This window comes from Carlito syrichta, unplaced genomic scaffold (assembly GCF_000164805.1).
Source record: "Carlito syrichta isolate Samal-C Ts95f unplaced genomic scaffold, Tarsius_syrichta-2.0.1 Scaffold74290, whole genome shotgun sequence".
Taxonomy (NCBI): Eukaryota; Metazoa; Chordata; class Mammalia; order Primates; family Tarsiidae; genus Carlito; species Carlito syrichta.
The window spans coordinates 132,027-156,444 of NW_007018386.1; the positions used below are offsets into that span (position 1 = coordinate 132,027).

The 24,418-nt window shown below is 40.4% G+C and overlaps 1 protein-coding gene across 1 annotated transcript in view; it reads right to left on the reverse strand.

Annotated features, from left to right (window-relative positions):
- Positions 1–23,303, reverse strand: part of PRKDC (protein kinase, DNA-activated, catalytic polypeptide) — a 134,460-nt gene extending 111,157 nt beyond the window's left edge. Inside the window, exons 1-12 of the mRNA XM_008053434.2 lie at positions 23,248–23,303; positions 20,950–21,049; positions 19,699–19,832; positions 16,211–16,462; positions 11,705–11,928; positions 10,559–10,767; positions 10,067–10,199; positions 9,458–9,616; positions 8,241–8,444; positions 5,019–5,204; positions 4,529–4,633; positions 3,227–3,394 (exon numbers count right to left, since the gene is read on the reverse strand). Coding sequence (XP_008051625.2) covers positions 3,227–3,394; positions 4,529–4,633; positions 5,019–5,204; positions 8,241–8,444; positions 9,458–9,616; positions 10,067–10,199; positions 10,559–10,767; positions 11,705–11,928; positions 16,211–16,462; positions 19,699–19,832; positions 20,950–21,049; positions 23,248–23,290 — 1,917 coding nt within the window. The 5' untranslated portion in view covers positions 23,291–23,303. The remainder of the gene's footprint in view (positions 1–3,226; positions 3,395–4,528; positions 4,634–5,018; positions 5,205–8,240; positions 8,445–9,457; positions 9,617–10,066; positions 10,200–10,558; positions 10,768–11,704; positions 11,929–16,210; positions 16,463–19,698; positions 19,833–20,949; positions 21,050–23,247) is intronic.
- Positions 23,304–24,418: the final 1,115 nt, after the last annotated feature.

A 24,418-nucleotide genomic window follows, 5' to 3' on the forward strand; every position in this document is an offset into this window, starting at 1 on the left:
TCAGCATTTCCGTCCTTTCTGACGATAGGAAGTTTACTTGTGCTTTTATGTATTTCTACCTAATCTGGGTATCTACCGCTTCCCCCTTATACTCAGCATGTAAATGTATAGAAACTATCTGGCCAGACCTAAGGGCTTTCCATCGTTATTCATCCCAGCCAGAAGTTTGTTATACTGATAAACATATCTGCACCCATAATGGCCAGCTATACTTTGCTAGATTATCAAAACAAAGCTATCAGTACACTAAAGCTGTTGTCATAGCCTGTAACACCCCCAAAAGCACAAATTGGGTTTGTTGGAATTTTGCTCCCTCACCCAAAGCTGAAAAGCTGATTAAAGAAACTGTGCAATTAGTAGCTCCTCCGACTGCCCAACAGTCAAAACCAACCCCCTTCCCTCAATCGTGGGAAGTAGGGCAGAATCTGTTTATAAATTTGGCTGAAAATATAGCTCGGACACTTGGTGTCACCAATTGTTGGGTATGTGGAGGGGCACTAATGAATGAAGAGTGGCCTTGTAAGAGAACTAATCTGAATGCTTACCAACTCCTCCAATGGAACCATTCTTTGACTGTTAGAACAGATAATGTACCCCAGAAGTGGATCCTCTCCTCAAAAGTAATTGGAGAAAACTGTTTAAGCAAAGCAGGTTCTGCTTATACTCAATGGGTAGGAGAGACTCCTTGCAAGAGAATATTATACTGGAATTCAACCCACCAGACCTGGTGGCCAACAAAGCCTGTTTGGTACTGGGCATCTGCTTATGCAACTAAATCTTCTCAATGTACTAAAGGGCTATTTTGGATATGTGGAAAGATTGCATATGCCCAGCTCCCAGCGTTATGAAAAGGCACATGTAACATAGGAATAATATAGCCAGGATTTTTCCTTCCGCCTAACCCAAGGGGGTGATGACCTAGGCATTCCTCTTTATGAATGCCTCAAAACCCCAGGTGCTCAATCCCTTGATCAAGTTCCTAATATAGGAGGGACCCAGGTTTGGAAAAATGACAAATGGCCACCCCAGAGAATTATAAATACTTATAGCCCAGCCACATGGGCACAAGATGAGAGTTGGAAATGCTGCATGCCTATATATATATATGCTAAATCGCATTATCAGGTTACAAACTGTCTTAGAAATTATAACTAATCAAACAGCCACGGCTTTTGAGCTTATTGCTCAGCAGCAGCCCAAATGCGTGTTGAAGGGCACAGGGAACAGTCAGAAGGGCATCTCCCAAGATGGCGCTAAACACTATATAGACCAAACAAAGACAACAAAGGCCCTAAGCTCCAGCTTTTCCCGTGCGTGCAAAGCTTAAACCTGTGCTCAAATAATTTCTCCCTATAGGAATACTACCTCATAGTCTCCTCCAATAAAACTCAAACACAGCACTGGCCAGCCCCTGCCAGGCCCATAAATATACCCCTCTCCCTGCACAGCTCTCTCTCCTTCCCTTTCTCTCTCACACTCTCTCGCCCTCTCTCCCACTCCCTCTGTCTCTCTCTCTCTCTCTCTGTCCCCTACCCCGCGGTTACAGACCCTCTTCCTCCTCTGTAGCCACAGCTGCTTTAATAAATCTCTTGGTCTTAAACGGGTAAGGAGTCGTCACTGGCTCCTAACTTCTTTCACGTGCAGCTATTTATCAAAACTGTTTAACTTTGGACTACCTGCTGGCGGAAGAAGGAGGAGTATGTGGTAAATTTAATAGCTCCGATTGTTGTTTGCAAATAGATAATAATGGTAAAGTTATAACTAATATAGCCACCAATGTTAAAAAACTTGCCCATGTCCCAGTGAAAGAATGGCAAGGCATAAAACTCGGCAATTGGTTTGAAAACATGTTCTCGGGGCTGGGAGAATTTAAGTATATTACTGGACCTATAGTCCTAATGGTGGGATCCTGCCTTATCCTCCCTTGCATAGTCCCAGTAATTATGAATGCCATTTCTGAGTTTGTGGAAACAGTTGTGAAACGAAAAACTGCGGCCCATATAATGTTAATGCACCAAATTAAGGATAATGATGCTTTAGATCCATAAAAGATCAAGCATCAAAGGGGGGAATGTGGCAGGATGCGGCAAAGGCTCAAATATATTTCTTGTACGATTGAGCAAATAAACACAGAAACATGTAGCTGGTTCAGGATCAGCAGTTGGCCTCATGGCAATCACTAGCCCAGGGCAGGAAAGGGGCTGATAGCAGTTAAAGGTATTTCCTTTTGAAAGGCAAGTTGCAACTTTCCAGGCAGGTTTTGTTTAAGAAGGGCCAAATGGCCCAGAGACTGACTATTTCATGGAAATGGAAAAGAGTCTTACCTAAAACCCCCCTTCTGAAGTTGACAGTTTACAAGCCTGCAGTTCCTGGAAACCATTTGTTCTTTGAAAAATCTGATTTTGCTGAGTACAACCTTGTAAGATTCCACAGGAAGTATGTAATTAGTCAACACGACCCCCCTCCCTTACCTAAATGAGGGTATAAGACCCCACGTCTCCTGTTCTGGGGTGCTCGAGCTTGATTTGAATGCATGAAATTCTCGGCCCGCTGTGCTAGCCAGCGTATAGGAAGTGCTACTTCCTATAATAGTCTCGGTGTCACGATCTCTCTATTTTTCCTGCTACAACAGTGGCACCTTTGCTTTCTGATGGCTCAATGTACATAAACTAATGCACAAAATCATTAAGAATATTGTATAAAATTAGCATGAGGCTATGTGTATAAGGTATTATATATGAAACATAAATTAATTTCATGTCTAGATTTGGGTCCTATCTCCAAGATATCTCATTACATATATGTGAATATTCCAAAATCCAAAATCTGAAACACTTCTGGTCTCAAACAATTTGGATAATGGACACTCAACTTATAGTATCAGCAATCATCACTAAATGCTTCTCAAATAATCACTACTCTATTAACTTTTAGAAAATGGAACACATTGGTAATATTCTATTTCTTAGTTTCTGTTGGTTCATTGTCCATAACTTATACACATTATATATTCCATTTTTATGCATCAAATGTTCTAGTTAAAAAATAGAGAAAACTAACAAATTCCAATGGATTCAGACATGCAACTGCCTCTACTTTTCAAATGAATTAAACTGAATTCTTAAAGTCAGAGCAATTTTTGATTCTTGTTATTTCACTCATTTCTTTTCATTGAGAAATGTAACAAAAAAAGTTTTAATTTTCCTTGACATTACTAAAAACTAACCTTTTTCATGCAGTCCACATAATTATTGTACCGCAGAGTTCCTGGGGGAAATTCATTAGACTTCATAGGGAAGTTAGAAATGATGAGCTTTTCAAGAACATGCTTGAGGCCCTCCAGATTTCCTTGAGTGAGGTTGCTGAAGAACGGAAGAAGAGTGACAGCTTGACCCTGTGGAACAAGGTGGACATATGAAACTACGCTAACTGTGGCTTTCTGAAGACTTGCAAAGAAAACATCATGTGGAGTCGACGAATGACTTCAGAATAACTTCTAAATTGCATTAAAAGCCAATGTGAGCACAATTCTATACCTAGGACACTGTACTCTGACTGTGGATATGCTTGCTCTTTCTACAAATAATGGCCTTAGTAAAAATATACCGGACAAGCTTTGTGTGGAAAGAACATCCTGAATAACACACGGGGTAATTTACAAATACCTGTTGTAAACTACCTGAGAACTTCACACTGAGCTTGAGAGGAACTACGTGTTGATTCCTATCTCCCTTGAATGGCAAATAAATTCTAAGACTATAGAGAAGTGGGAAACTTGTTAATCAGACAGAGCAGAAAATTCTAAAGAATTATTCTCTTCCCAGTAAAAGGATCTCTTTTATTAAGGTCACATTTCAATAAAGTTCAAAATCTAATTAGTATTAACATTTAAAATAAGCAACCTTAAAATGATAACACTTATTAATCCTCAATCCTAAAAATCAAATATATTATTTTTAACATAAAAATAATTGAGTAATAAATTTAACACAGCAATTCCAAAAAGAAAATTTAAATAAGATATATTGAAAGACAAATGGCAATTCATCCAAATATGATAATCGCATAGTTATACTTTATTATTATTATTTTTTTGTTGAGACAGAGTTTCACTACGTTGCTCAGGCTGGTTTTGAACTCTTGCCCTAAAGCAATTCTCCCACCTCAGACTCCCAAGGTGATGGGATTATAGGCATGAGCCACCATGCCCAGATACTGATTATACTATAAAAGAAATATTTTCACATCCTGGAGAGACACAGTGAAGAATGTGCAAATAGCATAACACGAAGCCTATACTTTCCTTCAAGCTGACGGATAAAGGTGACTGCATATGTGAAATAAGCCCAGACACAGAAGGTTATCAAGACAGGGTGATAAGTACCAGGAGGTCTGCTGTGCTAGTCTATTTTTTTATACATGTTTGACATTTTCCATAACAAAAAAAAATTTTAAAATCACAAGTATATAAACATAGGAAAATAAAAGAGGTGTAATCTTTAAAAATATATATTTTTTAACCATTTACCTTTAAAGGTAGATCCAACTTTGTATCATCAAGTAAACTAGTATAAGTGGTAAAGACTTCAGAGAAGGAGCTATGATTTGTATTAAAAGACACAGATGAATCAATCTAAAGAAGAGGAAATAAAAACAGGACATGTTTCTATATTATGTCTCCATTTCCTCTGACACATTTTCAAATGTTCAAATTTCAGAAATGAAGAGTAACCTTTGTTCTTAGGCTTCAATAATATTTCAATAATCTTGTTCTGAAATATTTTAATACTACCTGTTATGAAAATACATGTAAAGGCACACTAAAAAGATGAAAGTGTAAGAAATAAATATAATGGAAAAAGTAAAAAAAGTAGGATAATTAGTAATTAGTTCATCACAATATTTTTTTATTTATCAAGTCAACGAATGACCTTCTGAAGCGATTTTTATCAAATTTTAAAGATACAAGTTCAAAACAACAAACATGACTGATTTTTTTTTTTAGGTTTTCAAAATACCTGTAAAATTTTCCCCAATAAGGCCAACACTGCCATTTTACTCTCAGGAGCAGAATCTTTGGCCCACCACGAATCGCACTTCCTCCAGTTTTGCAGAATTGTAGTTGCAAGCTTCAGTCCTTGTTGTTTCTGATTCGCTCGCTCCCTGAAGCTCTGATCTAACATACCATTCAAAATGGCACTCACCTGAAACAATTTTGTGGCAATTGATGAAAAATTCTTAATATTGAGAATGACAGATATAAAACAAAGCTTACTTCCACTTCACAGCTATTCTTGAAAAATAAAGATGTTATTTCTACAATAGACATTGACTACTTCAAAACTCCTACTTCAAATTTTATCTGAGGTGGACTTTACACATAAATTTTCCCATAGATAGCACAGGGTGGTCTTGTCTGTTTCTGGGTTGCTTCTGGCTTTCATTTTTTTTTTTGAGTTGGAGTCTCACTCTGTCACCCAGACTGGAGTGCAGTGGCATGCTCCCGGCCACCACAGCCTCAACATGCTGGGCTCCGGCAATCCTTCAGCCTTAGCCTTCCAAGTAGCCGGAACTACAGGCGTGCGCTACCATGCTCGGCTAATTTTTGATTCATTGTAGGGACGAGGTCTCACCAAGTAGCCTGCGTGGGTCTCGAACCTGCAGGCTCAGGCAATCCACTCACCTCAACCTCCCAAAGACGCGGGATTACAGGCTTAGCCACCGAGCCCGGCCTCAACTAATTTTCATTAGAGTAATGTTCAATATTCCTGTCACTTTTGACAACAAAAACATTTTTCATGGATGCTCCAAAAAGTATACTTCCGATCTTTTCCCCTATTTTGCACATTTTCTTCTCCCTGAGGTTGGCCTTTGTTTGCTATCTTTGCTGTTTCCAATGGGCCTATCATTAATTTGCCATCAAGGTTCTCCAAATTAATTAAACTGCCTCAGTCCCCCTAAGCCTCTCAGGAAGTCCATCTGCACCATCTCTGCAGGGTCAAGGCTCCCACTCTGCGCTGCCGGTGCCAGGCCCAGAGACGCCATCCACCTCCCTGCCCTGGGGCTGTGGCACTGCTCCAGTATCTTCCTCCCTCTTGGCTCACTGCCTTCCTGCTCTCCATCCAGCAGCCTCCTGAGGAGAGATGCAGAGCAGCCACACTCCTTTGGGGTCTGGCATGTCTGAGGCATCTGTATTCTACTCTCACACATAACTGATTACCTGGCTGGATTTACAACTCCAAGCTGAAGACGTCTTTCGAGAATTGTGGAGGAAATCTGGCTTATGGTCTTGCAGCATCCACACTGCTGCTGAGAAGACAAATGTCATTCAATTTCTTGATTCCTTTACATACCACTGTTCTTTCCCCTTATGGAAACTTAGGGATCTTTTCTCATGATGAAACTCCAGGATTCTGAATTATCCAGAAATGTGCCCTGTTTGCATGCAATGTGCTGAACACCTCATGGCATTTTTCCATTTGAAAAATCAAGACCTTCGTTCAAGGGGATCATCTTGAACTGTGTCATCAGAGAAGGTCTCCTCCTGCCCCTGCCTTCCAGAGCCAGACCCCAAGGGGACTTGCTTCTCTCCTATTTTCTGTTTTGTATCTTCACTCTACTCTCTGTGAGAGTTCCTTGATTTTATCCTCCAAACTCATTTCATTTTTAACTTCTGATGCCTATGCTCATTTCCCAAGAGTTTTTTCTGTTCTCCTTTGTTCTTACTCAGTAGCAATTCTTGTTATTGGATACAGTGTCATCTCACTTACCTGAGGTTTTTCTTCTTACATTTCTGCCTCACTAAGTCTCTGCCACAGTTGCTTTTTTCCTGCTGTCCCATTTGGGGTGCCTTTGCTCAGATTCCTGAGACCCTTGGCCATGGCTCACAGGTAAGACCTGACTGGAAGCGCTGTGCAGTGTGCGGGCCTAGCTGGCAGTGAGGGTGGCTACGTGCTGACCTGGCTGGCAGTGATGTCTATATCTTTATTTTCTCTTAGGGCTTGTCAGGATGTTCTGATATCCTGCCAAGAGTATACACTGAGCTGATAGTACTCCGGGATAAAGGGCCAAGAGCCTCAAAGTCTAAAATTTAGGTAGGATTTCACTTGATTTCCCTATTTTCATGAAGGAATCATAACACGCACCCCTGCCAGAGACATCTATCTTCTCCAGAGAACCGCCACCTCTGACCTTCCCCTAAAGCGGGGAGGAAGAGGCAGGTGCCCTGTCAGAGAGGACTGGCCTTCGCCACTCTTCTCCTCTCAACCTCCCCTCGACGCCGGCTCCCCAAGCCCGACCCTGCTGGGGCTCACACATGCAGCCACGGAATCCCTGTTGAGGTGTCGCCGCACTGCTCTCTCCAACACCCGTCTGTCACACTTGTCCTTTTGATTTACAACTTTTGTTCCTCTTGGGAGTTTTCTCTTTTCTGCGTCCTTTGACAATGCAGTGGTGGTGTTTTTTTAACCCCCTTTCGTCACTTTAGATGGATTTGGGAAAGAAGTAGAGGTAAAGATGTATTTTTTCCTATCATCTCCACCAAAAGTCTGAATGGTTTATAAGCTCAAAATGTTAAAGCTCCTAAGTGTCATAAAAAATTGTGCCATTATAATTTTATTTCTAACTTAGTGCACTCTATCACAAAATATTCCTCTACAACAGACAAGCACTATTTGGAATAAAAGCGCAACTTAGTAGGAAAGTTCCCACAAAATGGTCTTACCAACAGTTAATAGTTTTTGACTGTCTACAGAGCAGGTTAAATTTCAAAATTCCCAAAATTTAGCAAACCAAAGCCAACTACATCTTAAATACTGATCTCCAAAGATTAATGTGAGAAGGGAAAGGTACACAGCATGAACATGCAGGACGTGGTGACTCAGCATTGGGACCACAAAGAGAAAGGTCTACAGAACTGGGAACCAGCACACAGTTGGCGGAGAGCAGAGCCAGCTCTGGGTCCCAAGAGAGGAATGTAAGCTCCAATACCACATCTGGGCAAAAGTCAACATCCTGCATAGCTGTACCTTATACTGGGGCAAAAGATTTTAAAGATATGTCGCATCCATTAACATTCATTAACTATTGACAGAAGTTATGTTTCAGTTTCTTTGATTTTGTTTTTAAACATTAGTAAGAGCTTTTAAACTCCTAGGAAGAAATCTTGTTTTGTTTTAATGAAATATCTCAGTAATATGGCAATCCTTTTAAAAGCATTATATAAAAAGAAATTTCATTACCATTTTGGGATTATCCACTGATGATTTCATAAGCTCCAATACAGCAAGCTCTAGATTTCTTAGCAATTCAGTATTGATCGTTTCTGAGAACAAGCTATAGAAATACTCTCCATGGGAGAAGTTGATGATGTTTCTCTGTGAGCTGGCTAAGGACGCCATGGACAGCATTGCTGGGTTCAGGAGAAGACTCACAAGGTGCTCACACTGTGAGGAAGAAAGAAGAAATGCCATAATCAGGGCACATCTTCAAGGATTACAGAAAGATCCCTGGGGACCTGACAACTGGGAAATCACACAGTACAGTCTAAAGAGAGTCTGATATGCAAAGCCTGGGTTCAAGTTTAAACTGGATATATTTCAACGAGCCTCCATTTTCTAGATTTCTTTCTGGGAAAGAAATCTTCCCTGACCCACATTTCTTCCAAACATCCAGAAAACCTTGTTGTTGCTTTGAGGGTAGAGTCAAGTAAGGGAGAATATTTTTAGACAATCTAAATATGTGACTGTCTACATTAAGTGGCAAAGAGGCAATGAAGAGGTTTCTGCCACTGGAGAAGGGAGGATGCAATGGAGTGAACGCAGAGGACTGGCTGCAGATCTCAGTTATAGCAGGGACTGTTTGAGGCCGTCTCCACACATTTCAGAGAGCTAGGAAGATGCTTTGGATTGTTCTTCATAGAGCCTCCCAAATCACGTATATGAAGGACCACCAGGGATAGACAAGGCCACTTTTCAACAAAGTCAGCTCTATCATCACAAAATGTTCTCTGCCTGAGTCCTTTTGGAAACAAAGCAGGATAGACAAAAATCTCAATTTAAAAAGAATATTGTTCTATTTTGTTTATTTTTTTAAATGTTCCAACCTAGGTCTCATAGTGACACCTTGTCTCTACAATCAAATCAAAAAATTAGCTGGGTGTGGTGGCGTACCTGTAGTCCCAGCTATTTGGGAGGCTAAGGCAGAAGGTTCACCTGAGCCCAGGAGGCTGAGGCTGCAATAGCTGTGATCATGCCACTGCACTCCAGCCTGGGTGACAGAGTGAGACGCCAACTCAAAAAAAGAACAAAAATGTTGAGAAATTGGTTTTTAGAAAGAAAGCTCATGTAAATCAACTACAATACTCTTCCAGCGAAGATCACACCCAACTAAACCCCACTATTTCGAGAGACTGCAAACGAGTTATATATTTCCATCATCAGAGAGCTGTCTTTCCTACCTGTCCTCCAAATGCAAAGGCCAACTCCAGAAGTCCACTGGCCAGCTGCTTACAACTGGGGTCTAGTGAAGGCAGACGCTGTCTCGCATCTCCAGGGACAATGCCTTTATAAACCAGGGAGAGAAGTTCGGTGCCAAAAGAATGATGCGGATCTGCAGACTAAAATAAAGGCAACACTGAAACACCCGGCAAAAAGACATTGTGTAGAAAAATATATCACTCCTTCTGTTAATTAAAAAGCCCGCTTTAGCCAGCACTGACAACAGCTGTCCAATTTTCAGAAAAGTTTTCATTCAGTCTTACTTTCTATGCTGTGTTTTTCATTTGTGCTATCTTGACACAAAGGCACAATAGTAGTTCCTAAAGTTTTTCAGAAGGCTGCCCTGGAAATATCCAAATGTCCTTTATTTTATGTTTGTTTTATATTTATAAATTTTTATACTTACTTTTATATTTAAATTCCAGATAATATCTACATGTCTAAAGCAAGTATTTCTGTAACTTCCATTTCAGCATGCTCAATATGTAAAGAATATTTGACAAAGAATATAAATACACTAATTATCATACTAAAGCTAGAAAAGATGGAGAAACACGATGGCTAGTAACCTGAGATGGTAAAATGACATGGAGAAGCCCAGTTCTGTGAAGTTGTTTACAGGCAGACATGACAGCAGCCAGCTTGGTCCTCTCTAAGTGTGCATCAGGACTGTACAAGTCAATAGCATAAAGTTCCTCAACACTGGCCATGCGAGAAAAACAGGAAAAAAAAACCAGGTGAGTTCTGATCTCCTTAAATTATCAGGATACACAGAAAAATTGGGTGCACTATTATGAAAGCAAACAGAGGCCACCAAACTAGGTCCACACATACTGAACTGGCATGGAAATCAAGCACGGCACTAACCATGTTTGAAGCTCACTCACACTTGGTTCAAGGAAGGTCCCTGCTACATATGATTTCCAAACAAATTGCACCAGCCACACCACTGATGCGACCCTTTCCTAAGGATGTGGGAGTAGCTACAGGAGCACCACAATGCTGCACTGGGACCTCAAGAGCTGGGACAATGCACCCCTGAGCATGACCTAAGTGCCCACCTCTGCACTGTTATTTTCTCCCTCAGGTGGGCCACCAGGATGTCTTTGTACGGGGACTTCTTCAGTGCTTTCATCAGGTTCACACAAACACTGGGAAGATGATTCATAACCTGGACGTCACCAACATTGAAACCTACACCTACAGGTTCACACAGTGTTTTCACCAAGAGTTCCATCAGGTTTGTGTTACACAAATCCTTCTCCAGGAGCTGTAAAAGATTATTTGAATAAAAAGTCTTTGTCAACCAGCATTTATATTTTCACCAGGTGTAGAGTCCACGAGGTTGAGAATTTCTGCCCAACTAGGGCAGGGGTGAGTAGTTTCTCTGTACAGGGGTGCACAGTAAAGCACCGCATGGTTTGTGGGCCAGCTGGTCTCTGCAGCAACTCCTGACCCATCACAGCATGAAAGAGTGTGGACAACAGGTGAACAGAGGCACACAGTCATGTTCCGATAAAACTTCATCGATGGGAGCAGGGAGCAAGTGGGGCTATGCCTGTGGACAGCTTCCCAGCCCCCAGGTCAGGGCACTGCTGTATCCCAGGACCCAGAACAGGGCCTGACCTGCAGCAGGCACTTTGTATAGAATCCCTTGATAGACTGACTTGTGTTTACACAATATGCCTCACAGATACATCTGCAAATATTTGCCAGTGCCAGGTTCCTAAGGTAGATGTTTGATCATAGTATTAAATGCAGCATCCAATAAAACAATTAGAAAAAAACTATTCTGTATTTTATTCACACAATGAAAAACTAAAGAACATGTAATTTTGTTATTTTCAAGACTAGATGGTACATCATGGTGACTATAGTTAATAATAATATATTGCATTCTTGAAAACTGCTAAGAGAATAAATTTTAAATGTTCTCATCACAAAAAAATGTTACCTGTGTGAGGTCACAAACATGTTAATTACCTTGATTTAGTCATTCCACAATGTATACCATATCAAAACACCATGCTGTATACTACAATTATATAGTCTTTATTTGTCAATTAAAATAAATAAGAATAGATAACTCTTCTGACAACATAAAGTCCTAGAAAAGTCAAAACCACTTCTAACAAGAACTTTTCAATCACTTTGCCAGTACCAAATACTGACCTCAAATTAACAAAGCATCAGGAAAAAAACCCTACCTTCCATCCTTCTGGAAAGGTGTTGAGCAGAGTTGTGGTAAATTCCATAATCCGGACCACAACTGTGCATTTGCTGTAGTTGTACTTTTCTCCCTCTTGAGGGCTGGGTCTGCTACCTGCTGCCCCAATGCCAAAGCACTTTTCTACTGCTGTAATATCTTGCATGGCAATGTTTTCTAAAAAGAAAGCTACTGACTTCAAAAGTGAAGACTGTGCTTCAGTACCTAGAAGTAATTATATTAAAATATTAATATATGCTACCTTCCAACTTCACTAAGATTAACATAAAATTGCTTCATTAAGTATAGACATGATATACTTTTAGGCAAAATTCAAAAACTTTCAAAAGGAAAAAACAGCTCAATTAAAAGCTTAACAGAAAGATACTTTTTTTCATTTCAAAATTAATACAACCCAAATATAATTCATAAAAACACCTTCATAGAAGGCCAGGTCTAGATACTACTTGCGGAAATATAAATTAATATGATCATTCAAAAGGGCAATTTGGCAGTTAATACCAAATGCTTTAAAAATATGCATCTGGCTGGGCATGATGGCTCATGCCTGTAATCCCAGCACTTTGAGAGGCTGAGGTGAGGAGACTGCCTGAGCCCAGGAGTTCCAGACTAGCCTGGGCAACATGGAACCTCATCTCTACAATAAATTTTTAAAATTAGCCAGAAGTGGTGGCACATGCCTGTAGTCCCAGTCATATTTGGAAAGCTGAGGTGTGGAAGGATTACCTGAGCCCAGCAGGTTGAGGCTGCAGCAGCCATGATCATGCCACTGCACTCCAGCCTGGGTGAGACTCTGACTCAAAATAAATAAATGCATCCCAATTTCAATCAACTGTTAAAAAAAAACAACTCAGATGTTTTCATTCAGCACTGAAATGTCAACCTAATGGAATGATGGCAGAATTATAAAGATATGTTTATAAGAATGTTCATCTTAGCATTGTTTTTAATAATGGAAAAAAAGAGAAAACTCTAAATGTCCTTCAAAGAAACAACACAAACTATGACAGTGGCCTTCCGAACGGGTATGGATGGCCACCCGTCATCCTGTGAAATCAATTTTCAGATCAATTCCCATATGGGCTATTTCATAAAACTCAACTGTCTGAAAACACACTCAGGCTACATCTTCTGTCCCATCTTGCCTCACTCACCAGGATGTTCCTCCCACTTACAAAGACAGACCCATGCTTATCTCTCCCCAATCTTACTGTACTTTAATACCCTAGGGAGAAAAGACCTTCAGAGCCCCAGAGGGACAATTTAAGATACTTCGATACATGTACACAAGAAGTGTATACACAAGTAGAGATGCAATACATTCACATAACTTCATTAAACATGGTCACTTAAATTAGATCAAGCTGTTATTTACTGACACAGGAAAAGTGAAGAAAGATAATGACTGGGTAAAAAATCCTTTTCTGAGGGTTTCTGTTTTCAACAAAATTTAATCAAACTGTCAACTGACATCATTAACAATAATTTTGACAACAGATGTATTTTGATATATTCAAAGAATTGAGAGACCATATATTAAGAACTACATTTTCATAATCAAATATCCTGGAATCCAACAGACCATCAAACTGTTAAGACATATTCCAACCACAGACATGTTAAATGTGGAAAATTGTGCGTTACAGAATTAATCAAATATGGCACTTACTTATGCAAACAAGTTTTTTAGTACTAAAATCTATACAAACAAAAATAGAATTCCAACCATATAATTTTGCTTTTTATTTATTTATTTTATTTCTTATTTTTGAGTTGCAGTCTCACTCTGTCACCCAGACTGGGGTGCAGTGGCTGCTCCGGGCCACTGTAACCTCAACCTGCTGGGCTCCGGCGATCCTTCCGCCTCAGCCTTCCAAGGAGCTGGAACTACAGGCGTGCGCTACCATGCCCGGCTAATTTTTTATTTATTGTAGAGATGAGGTCTTGTCAAGTTGCCCAGGCAGGTCTCGAACCCGCGGGCTCAGGCAATCCACTCACCTCAGCCTCCCAAAGTGCGGGATTACAGGCTGAGCCACCGAGCCCAGCTAATTTTGCTTTTTATATACAATGATTATCAAAATTTGTATTCTATTTATGTTATTGTGGTGGCAAAAAATGTAATGTGCCATAAGAACAAATGTAATGATGACACAAAAGAAATCTTTAAGCATGTAGACCCTTTTGTTGAAAAGGGTTATAGTAAAACCTATTACTAGAGCTATAGTAATAACTAGGGTAACAGTAAAATCTTAGGCATAAAAACTTAATACTTTGGGATAAAATGATGTGGGGATTATGGAATGAGAATATAAACTAAGGGATTTTGCAAAATTTCCAATAAAGAAACTATTTTTTTTTTTTCTTTTTGGAGTTTGAGTCTCACTCGCCCAGGCTGGAGTGCAGTGGCACGCTCACAGCCACCCCAGCGTCGACCTACTGGGCTCCAGCGATCCTTCCACCTCAGTCTTCCAAGTAGCCGGAACTACAGGAGCACACAACCACACCTGGCTAATTTTTTATTTCATTGTAGAGACGAGGTCTCACCAAGCAGCCCGGACTGGTCTCGAACCTGTAGGCTCAGTCAATTCACTCACCTTGGCCTTCCAAAGTGCTGAGATTATAGGCTGAGCCACTGAGTCCACCAAGAAACTATTTTTTAAAGCTGATGATGTTAAATATAAAACTGTTACAGTATATAGTGTCTACTGAACTCCTTTTTTAAAATTAGTGTTAACAGTTTTATATATTTTTAAATGTCAACAGCTAAAACACACCAGAAATTATAACTGAACAACTAACACTAACCAGTGCTGGAAAAGATTTCACTACTTTTATGAACCATCCTTCTGAGCAGCATCTCATGCTGAGCCCATTCTCAGAACTATACACAGTATATAGGGTCTATCGAACTCCTTTTTTTAAAGTAGTGTTAACAGTTTTATATATTTTAAAATGTCAACAGCTAAAACATACCAGAGATTATAACATTCTCAATTATTTAAAGCTATGAGGAAAAACTGTATTTGTCAACTTGAAAATGGGAAAGAAGGTACATTGTTTTTAATGTCTTTCTCTGTCCATGGGGTAAATAAACAGCTTGAAGACTATTTAACTGTAATACAGTCACGTAATTTAGTAATATATTGTCATTTAAACTATATCAAGCTGTATATACTGACACAAAGATGTCCAATGTGCTTGTTCAGTTTCTTTTTTAAAAGCAAATTACAGAAAAGCAAGCATAATGACTCCATTAAGTACAAAATGAGAATAAAATATATACAAAATATATACAAAAAACAGTTTTAAGTGAATAGAAAAAATCTAGAAGATTAAATACTAAACTGTTATTACTTTTTTATCACTAGGGAATGCAATTAGAGGAGGGGGTATTTTACTTGTGTTTTTTTTCTTGTTTAAATGTTCAAAATGAAATCTCTTAAACCAATAAATTCAGGTTATGATTTGCAACTGAACAACTAACACTAACCAGTGCTGGAAAAGGTGTCACTACTTTTTTGACCCATCCTTCTGAACAGCATCTCATGCTAAGCCCATTCTCAGAACTATATAAAATCTTGTGTCTGAACCCCAGCATGCACGTGCACGTGTGTACACACACACCTATAGATATACATATACAAACACACACAACACATAGACTGTACACGCCCTGCTAGCCAGCTTCTACCACCCTCAAGCTGAAAATAAGAAAGCCTGGTCCCTCAGTCCCAAACTCCCATAACAAGGACTTTATCTCTGACAGAAGCTGAGAATGACAGTTCCTTTAGGAAAGCACCACCAAGCACTCCAGTGGACGCTCTAAACTAAAAATCATTCAAATAATAAAACATCTTGAGTGGCAAGTCCAAGGTTCAGTCATGGGAAAGAGAATTTACAACAAGCCTGGCTAGGGACCCTGAAGCAGAGAATACACCTGCCAGAGGCCTGGGCGCTCCAGGTGCCCTGCCCCTGAGCACTGCCTCTGGCCTTCACGGGTCCCACAGAGGTCACCAGAAGGACCCATCTCCTGCCCAGCTCGGTCTAAGGAGCATCCCCTGCAAACACCATCACCACCACCAGACAATAAAAAAGCTATGGAACACAAAAACGTTCCACAGAAACATTTAGAACAGAAAAATAAAGACACTATACCGTAACTTGGAATGAGATGAGAGAACCTCCTGTCAGGAGGAGCCCTTTAAGCTGCTACAAACGAAAACCTCCCAAGGCTATTTTACGAAAGGGTCCCCAAGAGCCTGTGACAAAGGCAAGGAATTGAGAGGCTCTGGACAGGCCTGCGTAGAATCAGCTTTGTCGTCTGCATCACACCTCTCACTGTGAGATTGTGTAAGAATGTGGCTGAGGTCTCTGCACAGCACCTGTTGTCACACTGTTAACTGGAATTCCAATGGAGCAGCAAGCCGTCTGCTCAGGACCTTGGGCAGAGCTGGGCACGCTGACGTGGTTCGTGAAGGTGACCTACCCAGGACCTCCAGGGCCTCCACGGTCTTCTCCCCAAGGAACGTGTTGTAGCATTCCAGAGCAGCCAGGAGCAGGTCCAGCCAGCAAAGCACAGCTCGCAGGCTGAACAACCCCTGCAGGTGGAAAAGGGTTGGCTGAGCAAGGATGCCTGAGGCCCGGTCATGGCCACCGCCACCTTCAAAGGTGCTTATGAGGAAAGAGATATCTTCTTTCTTGATAATATCCTTCAACCATAAAGAAGGGGATGTGTTGCCTTAAAAATAGGATTAAAACACATATAAATAACTACCACACAGACAAAGGTATTTAATCTAATCTTTGCACTTAATTAAAATTTCAAAGTACTATGGGAAAATCATTTTATTTTACCTAGCACTCATGTCTCATCTCACTGTAATTACTCCCAAGAAGGTATATCAAGCTAAGCCACTCTCTTGTTTCTTTAAGTGTTATGAAAATAATAGGACACCATTTGGAAGAGACATAAACTAAGAACTTTTCCCATGCCTTCATTCTTTAAAAATATTCCTTTTTTTAAGTCACAAAGAGCATTGTAACCCTTCGGTTCTGATGCTGGTTGTGCTACCTCCTGGCTATGGGGATGTGACCCCTTGGTGTCTCAGTTCCCTCATCTATAAATAAGAACAATAATATCTGCCTCTTAGTTGTTACAAACATTAAATTAACTAAAGTGGTTAATATTTTAACATGTGCTTAGAGTAGCTCTACTATATGGTAAGTGCAGTGTTTATAATAAATGATCTGCTTTTTAAAAGATGTCTTCTATTAGATATTAAACTTTTTATAAATCAAAGAAAGAAATCAGTAAAACCACATTTTGTATGCCATGAAATAAGTGACAATGAAAAGGTCAAATCACTCTAATGCTAATGATGTTAGAGAGGAATCTAAAACAGTCATGTACCTCCCATGCATTAAGAGGAGGACCTCTTATATACTAAGAGGAGAAAACTCTCCATTGTGTTCACTAGTAAGAAACAAAGAATATTATAGAAATGAGTGAAAACACAGTAAGGTATCTGAATTCTATATCAAGTGCTAGCAAGAGTGACAAGAGAAAGTACAGAAAGAAAGGACGCAGAAAGGCAGATCGAGAGTAAGCAGACAGAACATCAGCACAGGGAGACAGGCCCAAGATACAGAAGAACACACGAGGGACCTGCGAACCTGACCAGGCTACTTCTTCCTCCGCTTCCTCCTAGAGCTGCCATCTGCTTCTGGGCCTGGGCCATGCTCGCCTTCCATGCAGCATGTCCACACTCTGAGTCTCAGCATTTAGAAGCCACCATAGTTGCTCCTCTCCCACAGCCTGATATGTGGGAGGGATGAGCCTGCACCTATTGTTACATCCTACTGATGCAGGCCTCCCCACTGCACCTTAAGAGACTCCTAACACTGTCCCTTAAAAACCACTTGGAGCCAGGTGGTGGTTCATGCCTGTAATACCAGCACTTTGGAAGGCAGAGGCGGGAGAACTGCCTGAGTCCAGGGGTTTGAAACCAGCATGGGCAACTTGGTGAAACCTCGTTTCTACAATAAATCAAAAAATTAGCTGGGCATGGTGGCACGTGCCTATGGTTCTTACCACATGGAAGGCTGAGGTGGAAGGATCACCTGAGCCCAACAGGTCGAGGCTATGGTGGCTGGGAGCAGCATACCACTTGCACTCTAGCCTGGGTGACAGTGAGACTCTGACTCAAAAAAAAAAAAAAAAAAAAGCCAAAAAAACAATAACAACAAAAGAAAACACTTAGGAGGCGGCCTTGCATGGTGGCACACACCCATAGTCCCAGCTACTCAAGAGGTTAAGGCAGAAGGATTGCTTGAGTCCAGGAGTTCAAGTCCAGCCTGGCCAACGTAGCAAGACCCTGTCTCTAAAAAAAAGAAAGAAAATTTAAAAATTAACAAACAAATAAAAACGACACTTTGAGGAAACAACACCAAAGAAAAAGAAAGGTGGATGCACCCAGGAAGGTCACCAAAGAGGTAAATCAAGAAAAATTCACTAATTGTATACAAATTATACGTTAAATGACAGGCAAGACTCATCTGCTGCCTGGTGTCCTTTGTCTAGCAAAAACAACCCTGAGCACTTCAGTCCTGTTTATTTAGTTCAGAATATCCGAGGTCCCAATACAGTCAAGTGAGAAGAAAAGAAAAGCAACAGAAATGTCTGGGATCCATAAAGATGCTATCACTAGGAACAGTGAGTACTGCAGGAGAGTCACACACTAAATGTGGGGCAGGGGTCTACCAATAAGGAGTCCTACTTGCACAACATGCGGGCCTCCGTTTCCTTTACAAATAAGGAGAACACAACACCTACTGCCCCACCTCCCCCACCGCGGGATCACGGACTGCCTTCACAGGGTTGTTGTGAGAGTGACTTAGCATATTAGAAACTTTGTTAATTAGAAGCAGTAAGCAAATTTAAAATACTTATAATGTTTGTTAAACTATCTAAATTAAAAATAAATATACATTTCTAATTTGTACATAAAAGGATAGTATAGTAGATAAATTTAGTGTATATTTATATAGCACATATAAAATACAGTTGAATTCAACTATATTTATATATATGCTATAGTATATAACGTTATAAAATACTCTTATATAGTATAACAAAATTCAGAGTCAGAGACACATGAAGTCATTGTTTCCCTTTTGTTCCATGAAGAAACAGCCCACAGCAGACCTCAGGTTCTGGCGAGCAGCAAGCCCTCATGCCCTCAGTGCACAGTGCCTGCCCCACACAAGGCGTCCTCCATGCATGGCACTGTGCCCCGGACCAGGCTGCCACACAGGGTGGGGAAGCCAGGGACTGCTCGTCCTGGGCACTGCAAAGCTACTGACCCTGGGTTTGGATTAACGGAGAAACTGAGCAGTGCATTTACTCCTGAGAAGCTCAGTAGTTGTTTCAGTCCATAAGCACAGTTTAATGGTTTAGTGAATTATTACTGAAAAGCACAGGACCACTGCCTTCTTTTTCTATCACAATGATCTGAGATCATTCAGACTTAGACGGGCAATTTCCTATTAATTACATGTGAAAATATTACCGAAACAGCATTATTTCATTAACTGTTAATACTCTGCATCTTAACTGAGTATCATGTTAATTGCATCGGTCACCCAATTCTTCTTTATTTTGAATGAGACAATATACTATAGTGAAATAGTTTACTCAGAAATTCTAAATTTACTTCTTCTGTATCATTTGACTAACATCAACATAGCATTTTTTTTCTTTCCTTCTATACTTCTTTGAGAAATGTATGGTCATAATTTATCATATGTCATACAAATCTGAAATGATTACTGAACACACGTTTTACATTTATTAAAAACATATTCATAACATTCATTTAAATAATGGAAAGATCATATTTTAATTAAGTCCGCAACTCTAAGCTACTGGCAAATGCCAAGTCCTGGGTCAACTTACAGAGATAAGGATCACCATACCTGGCAACAAAGGAACAAATTTATAAAAGAGTTCTATGGATTTGTGTCGACATTCTGTCTGAGGCCTCCCACACTGGGCTAAAAGCCACTGGACCAGATCCAATAGACACAATGATGCGGAAGGTGGAAATCCTCTGCACAGAAACAGCACATTGCCATTAATACCTCTCTAACATGCAACATTTAGCTACCAAGAGTTTAGAAACAATAAACTCATTTTTACCACACTGATACATGTAGGCACCTCAGTAAAAGGCATTCAATTTATTTTTAATGTATTATCATGAGAATACAATCAAAAGATCACAGATAAATAAGTCCTAAATGCTGCTAACCTTCACTTTTAATTTCTTTTTTTATCTGGAGAAAAGTTAAAAAGCACTTCTTAAAAGAGCATCAAGTAGTTTCATGTTTCCTTTTCAACGTACCGTAAAACAAAAGGAGGATTAAGATATAAAACAGTGCTTCTCAAAGTATGGCCCTATCTGTACACTTACCATAAATACAAGTTCTCTGGTCCTAACCCAGACCTACTGACACAGAACCTGAGTTTTAACTAGACCTCCAGGTAATTCTGTTGCATACTGAAGTTTGAGAATCAGTGCTCTAAAGAGATGTCATATGAATTCAGTTTAAGACAACAAAGAAAATATTAATATCTAGTCTACAGGGGATCATGCTTCTCCAGAGTGGTGGCCACCAGCACAGACATCAGAGTTCCCAGATACCCTGCAGAGATCCAGAGAGCCTGATGCGAAGCAACCCACTCTGTCTGAGAATGAGACACTCCTGGGATAGAAATGTGGGCAAAGACTGGAAACCACTGACCAACACTCCAGCCTTGGCTCTGAGCAGCTTTGTTTCATAATTCTATAATAATTCTACATCTGTCAAAATCCTACTGTTTTGATATTCAGTTCTTATACTTCAAAATGTACCGCCTAACTGTTCATGTATATTTTAGTCAAATAATCCAAATAAAATGTGCATTCAAACTTAGCATAGGTAAAATATTTCAGTAATAAAACTAAATTTTAATTTGTATCTACTATCCCAACCAATATCGAATACCTTATACCTTATCTCTTAGACCGAGCATTTTTCAAACATTAAGTTTTTTAAGGTCTTTGGAAAACTGACTCTTCATAATTCCACACATTCCTTGTTCTGAAAATTAATCCCTATACTTCCACATATCTATCCAGGTTGTCCTGTTGGGAAGAAAACAGAAAGGGAAACAAGATCATTTACCGTGGCAAACGTCGTTTTTCTGCTTTGTTTAAAGAAATGTGCTTCTTTTCAATGATGCGACTTAGGTGATCAATGGCATCACAACACTGTTGAATTGTACCTGTTTTCAAGTACAAAAATATATTTACAAAGATATACAATTGACTTTTTTTTTTAGTCAAAGACTCATTCTGCCACCCAGGCTGGAGTACAGTGGCATGCTCATGGCTATTGCAGCCTCGACCTGCTGGGCTTAGGTGATCCATCCATGTCAGCCTTCCAAGTAGCTAGAATTACAGGTGTGCGCCACCATGCTCAGCTAATTTTTTGATTTATTGTAGAGATGAGGTCTCACCAAGTTGCCCAGGATGATCTCAAACCTCTGGGGGCTAGGCAATTCTCTCAACTCCGCCTTCCAAAGTGCTGGGATTACAGACTGAGCCACTGTGCCCAATCAACAATTGATTACTGTTGCCAAACTAGTATTATAAATTGATTGGCCTAATTTTTTAATTAAAAATGTGATTTAACTATAGATTTAATATAATTTTATCCCTTAGAATACAAAATGCAAATAAATGCATTACACTGTGTGTTCAAAAACAAATACAAAACCCACAGTTAAGACTGCAAGAATAGGCCGGGCTCGGTGGCTCAGCCTATAATCCCACACTTTGGGAGGCCGAGGTGAGTGAATTGTCTGAGCCCGCAGGTTCGAGACCCATCTGGGCAACCTGACGAGACCTCGTCTCTACAATAAATCAAAAAATTAGCCGGGTGTGGTAGTGTGCGCCTGTAGTTGCAGCTAATTGGAAGGCTGAGGCGGAAAGATTGCCGGAGTCCAGCAGGTCAAGGCTGCGGTGGCCGGAGGTGGACACTGCACTCCAGTCTGGGCAACAAAGTGAGATTCCGACTCAAACAAACAAACAAAAAAACTGCAAGAATAGCATGGTGCAAGTACACACACACATCACACACAAAGAACAATGCCATGCCTGACTGGAAACTGCACCACCAGCCACCCAAAGCACAGTCTCACATAGTGGATTGAGATGAAAGAGACCCGCAGGTGGTACAAACCCCACATATCAGCCCAGACCTTATGTACCCCAATTTAAGGCTATTATTTAAAGGGCAAAAGTTCCTTGACCTCTCTTCTTCTATACAGGAATAAACTATGTTATACTTTAATAATATAGCCATTATAGAAAGATAATAGAAGATGGTAAAACCACACAGAAAAGTCCAGAATTGTTTAGGAAAGGAGCCTTATACAAATTATTTTGACATCTGTCAAGGTGTCAAAGAAAAATTTTTCTATGTCTTTTAAATATGGCAGTGATTTTAGAAAGAGTAAAGTTTCACTTGTTGAGAAAATTCACCTACATGGAAAAAATCAAGATAAACAAAGCAAATTAAAGCTTTGATGGCAAAGACTAAATTTTAATCATTTTTGCCCACAGTAATCTATCAACATGAAGGATAACAGAGCTCAGTATGTCTTTTAAAAAAGTAAACAGAAATCAAGATCTGGACCAGTAAAAGAGAAGTCCTGCAGCCCACTGCTGTATGATACTCTCAGTCACTGACATGCTCCAGCCCTCCACGCCCTGTGTCACATGTTGAAACCAATGGGAAGCTCTCTGAGAAGTCTTGTAGTTCAAAAACTCTATGACACTCCTAACCACTTCTGGAGATAATTTAATTATAAAGACAGTCATATACAACTCTCTTAGCTACTTTAGCTCACTTCTGATTTAATGTCATTACACTCCTCAATCAAGGCCAAAATAGCGTCATCACAACCTTGTGTTTTGTTTTTTGCAGAGACAGGATCTCACTATATTGCCTAAGCTGGTCACAATTTTGTAACGAGACCTACTTTCTAAAGTTATCATTAGTGAGTTCAGAGACAATGGCCACATCTTGGTGGTTATTACATCCAGCTTCCTCAACATTGTGGATCTGTGTATTTTTATGTTTTGTGTCACTGTAGTAACTGACTGGTTGCATCTCTCTCCTGTCCTGGGTAGGATCTTCAGTCAATCAAGGATCAAGTTGTATGGCCACCGGGAGCATACGGTGATTCAAAGAAGACGAGGGCATGAAGGAACTCTTTCCAAGTTGGATTTGAGGCACTGGAGGTGGTTAATCTCTCCTTCACATCCCATTTATTTGAGAGATGCGGAGGGAAACAATTAAAAAACACACCACCTTATGGGAGAATCACCTAAGCCTTAACTGCTGCGTTAGAAAGCTCTTCAGACCGGGAAGACAGACAGAACCAGTATGCAGGCAGAATGCCAGGCTGAGACATACCTAAGGATTTCGCGTCTGTGTGTGCTAAGGCCAGACTTTCCATGTACACCACCAAGGCTTCAAACACAAATTGTTCTACCAGAGACTCTTCTTCTCTGCAAAATAAAGAATATGAAACCTCACCTGAGAAAACAATGAAGCAGAAAAGGCCAAGAAAAAAAGTACTGGAATTTAAGAGTTAATTTAATTAAATTTGTTGGGTTTTTTGTGGTTGTTGTTTCACTCTGTTGCCCAGGCTGGAATGCAGTACATGATCAAAGCCACCACAGCCCTGACCTGCTGGGCTCAGGTGATCTTTCTGCCTCCGCCTTCCAAGGAGCTGGGACTACAGGCACACACCACCATGCCCAGCTAATTTTTGTATTTATTGCAGAGACGAGGTCTTCCCGCTTTGCCCAGGCTGGTCTTGAACTCCCAGGCTCAGGCCATCCTCTCGCCTCGGCCTCCCAAAGTGCTGGGATGACAGGCGATGAGCCACCGTGCCCAGCCTGTTTTTTTAAAAAACAGGTTCAAATATTTTAAAACATTAAACACTCAAAATACTTCTCAAAGAGCAGACTAAAGACAAAGCCTCCGTGAACCAAAGAGGTAACACTGACTCCTGCTCCATAACTCCCTCCTCCCTGCCACCCGCAGAGCTATACACTGCATATACCCTTAGTACCACTGTTCGGGTCACACTTTCACACAGCTCATTAACATTCAATGTAGCCAGGTACGGTGGCTCACACCTATAATCCCAGCACTTTGGAAGGCAGAGACAAGAGGGCTGCCTGAGTACAGGGGTCCGACACCTGCCTGGGCAATTTGGTAAGACCTTGCCTCTATAATAAATCAAAAAATTAGCTGGGCGTGGTAACGCATGCCTGTAGTTCCAGCTACTTAGAAGGCTGAGGTGGAAGGATAGCCTGAGCCCTGAGGGCCGAGGCTGCAGTGGCCAGGAGCAGGACACTGCACTCTAGCCTACATGACAGATGAGCCTCCTACTCAAAAATAAAACCAGAAAACATTCACTGTAGGAGAAAAGAAGATCTGATATCATTATTCACATTCCTATAAAATAAAGAAGGTAAGCTCTTAACCTAAAATAAATCAACCTCAATAGTGAACTCTAAGCCTTTTATAAGCATACCTGGCACGTGCAAATAATTAATTAGGTCAGCAACATCTG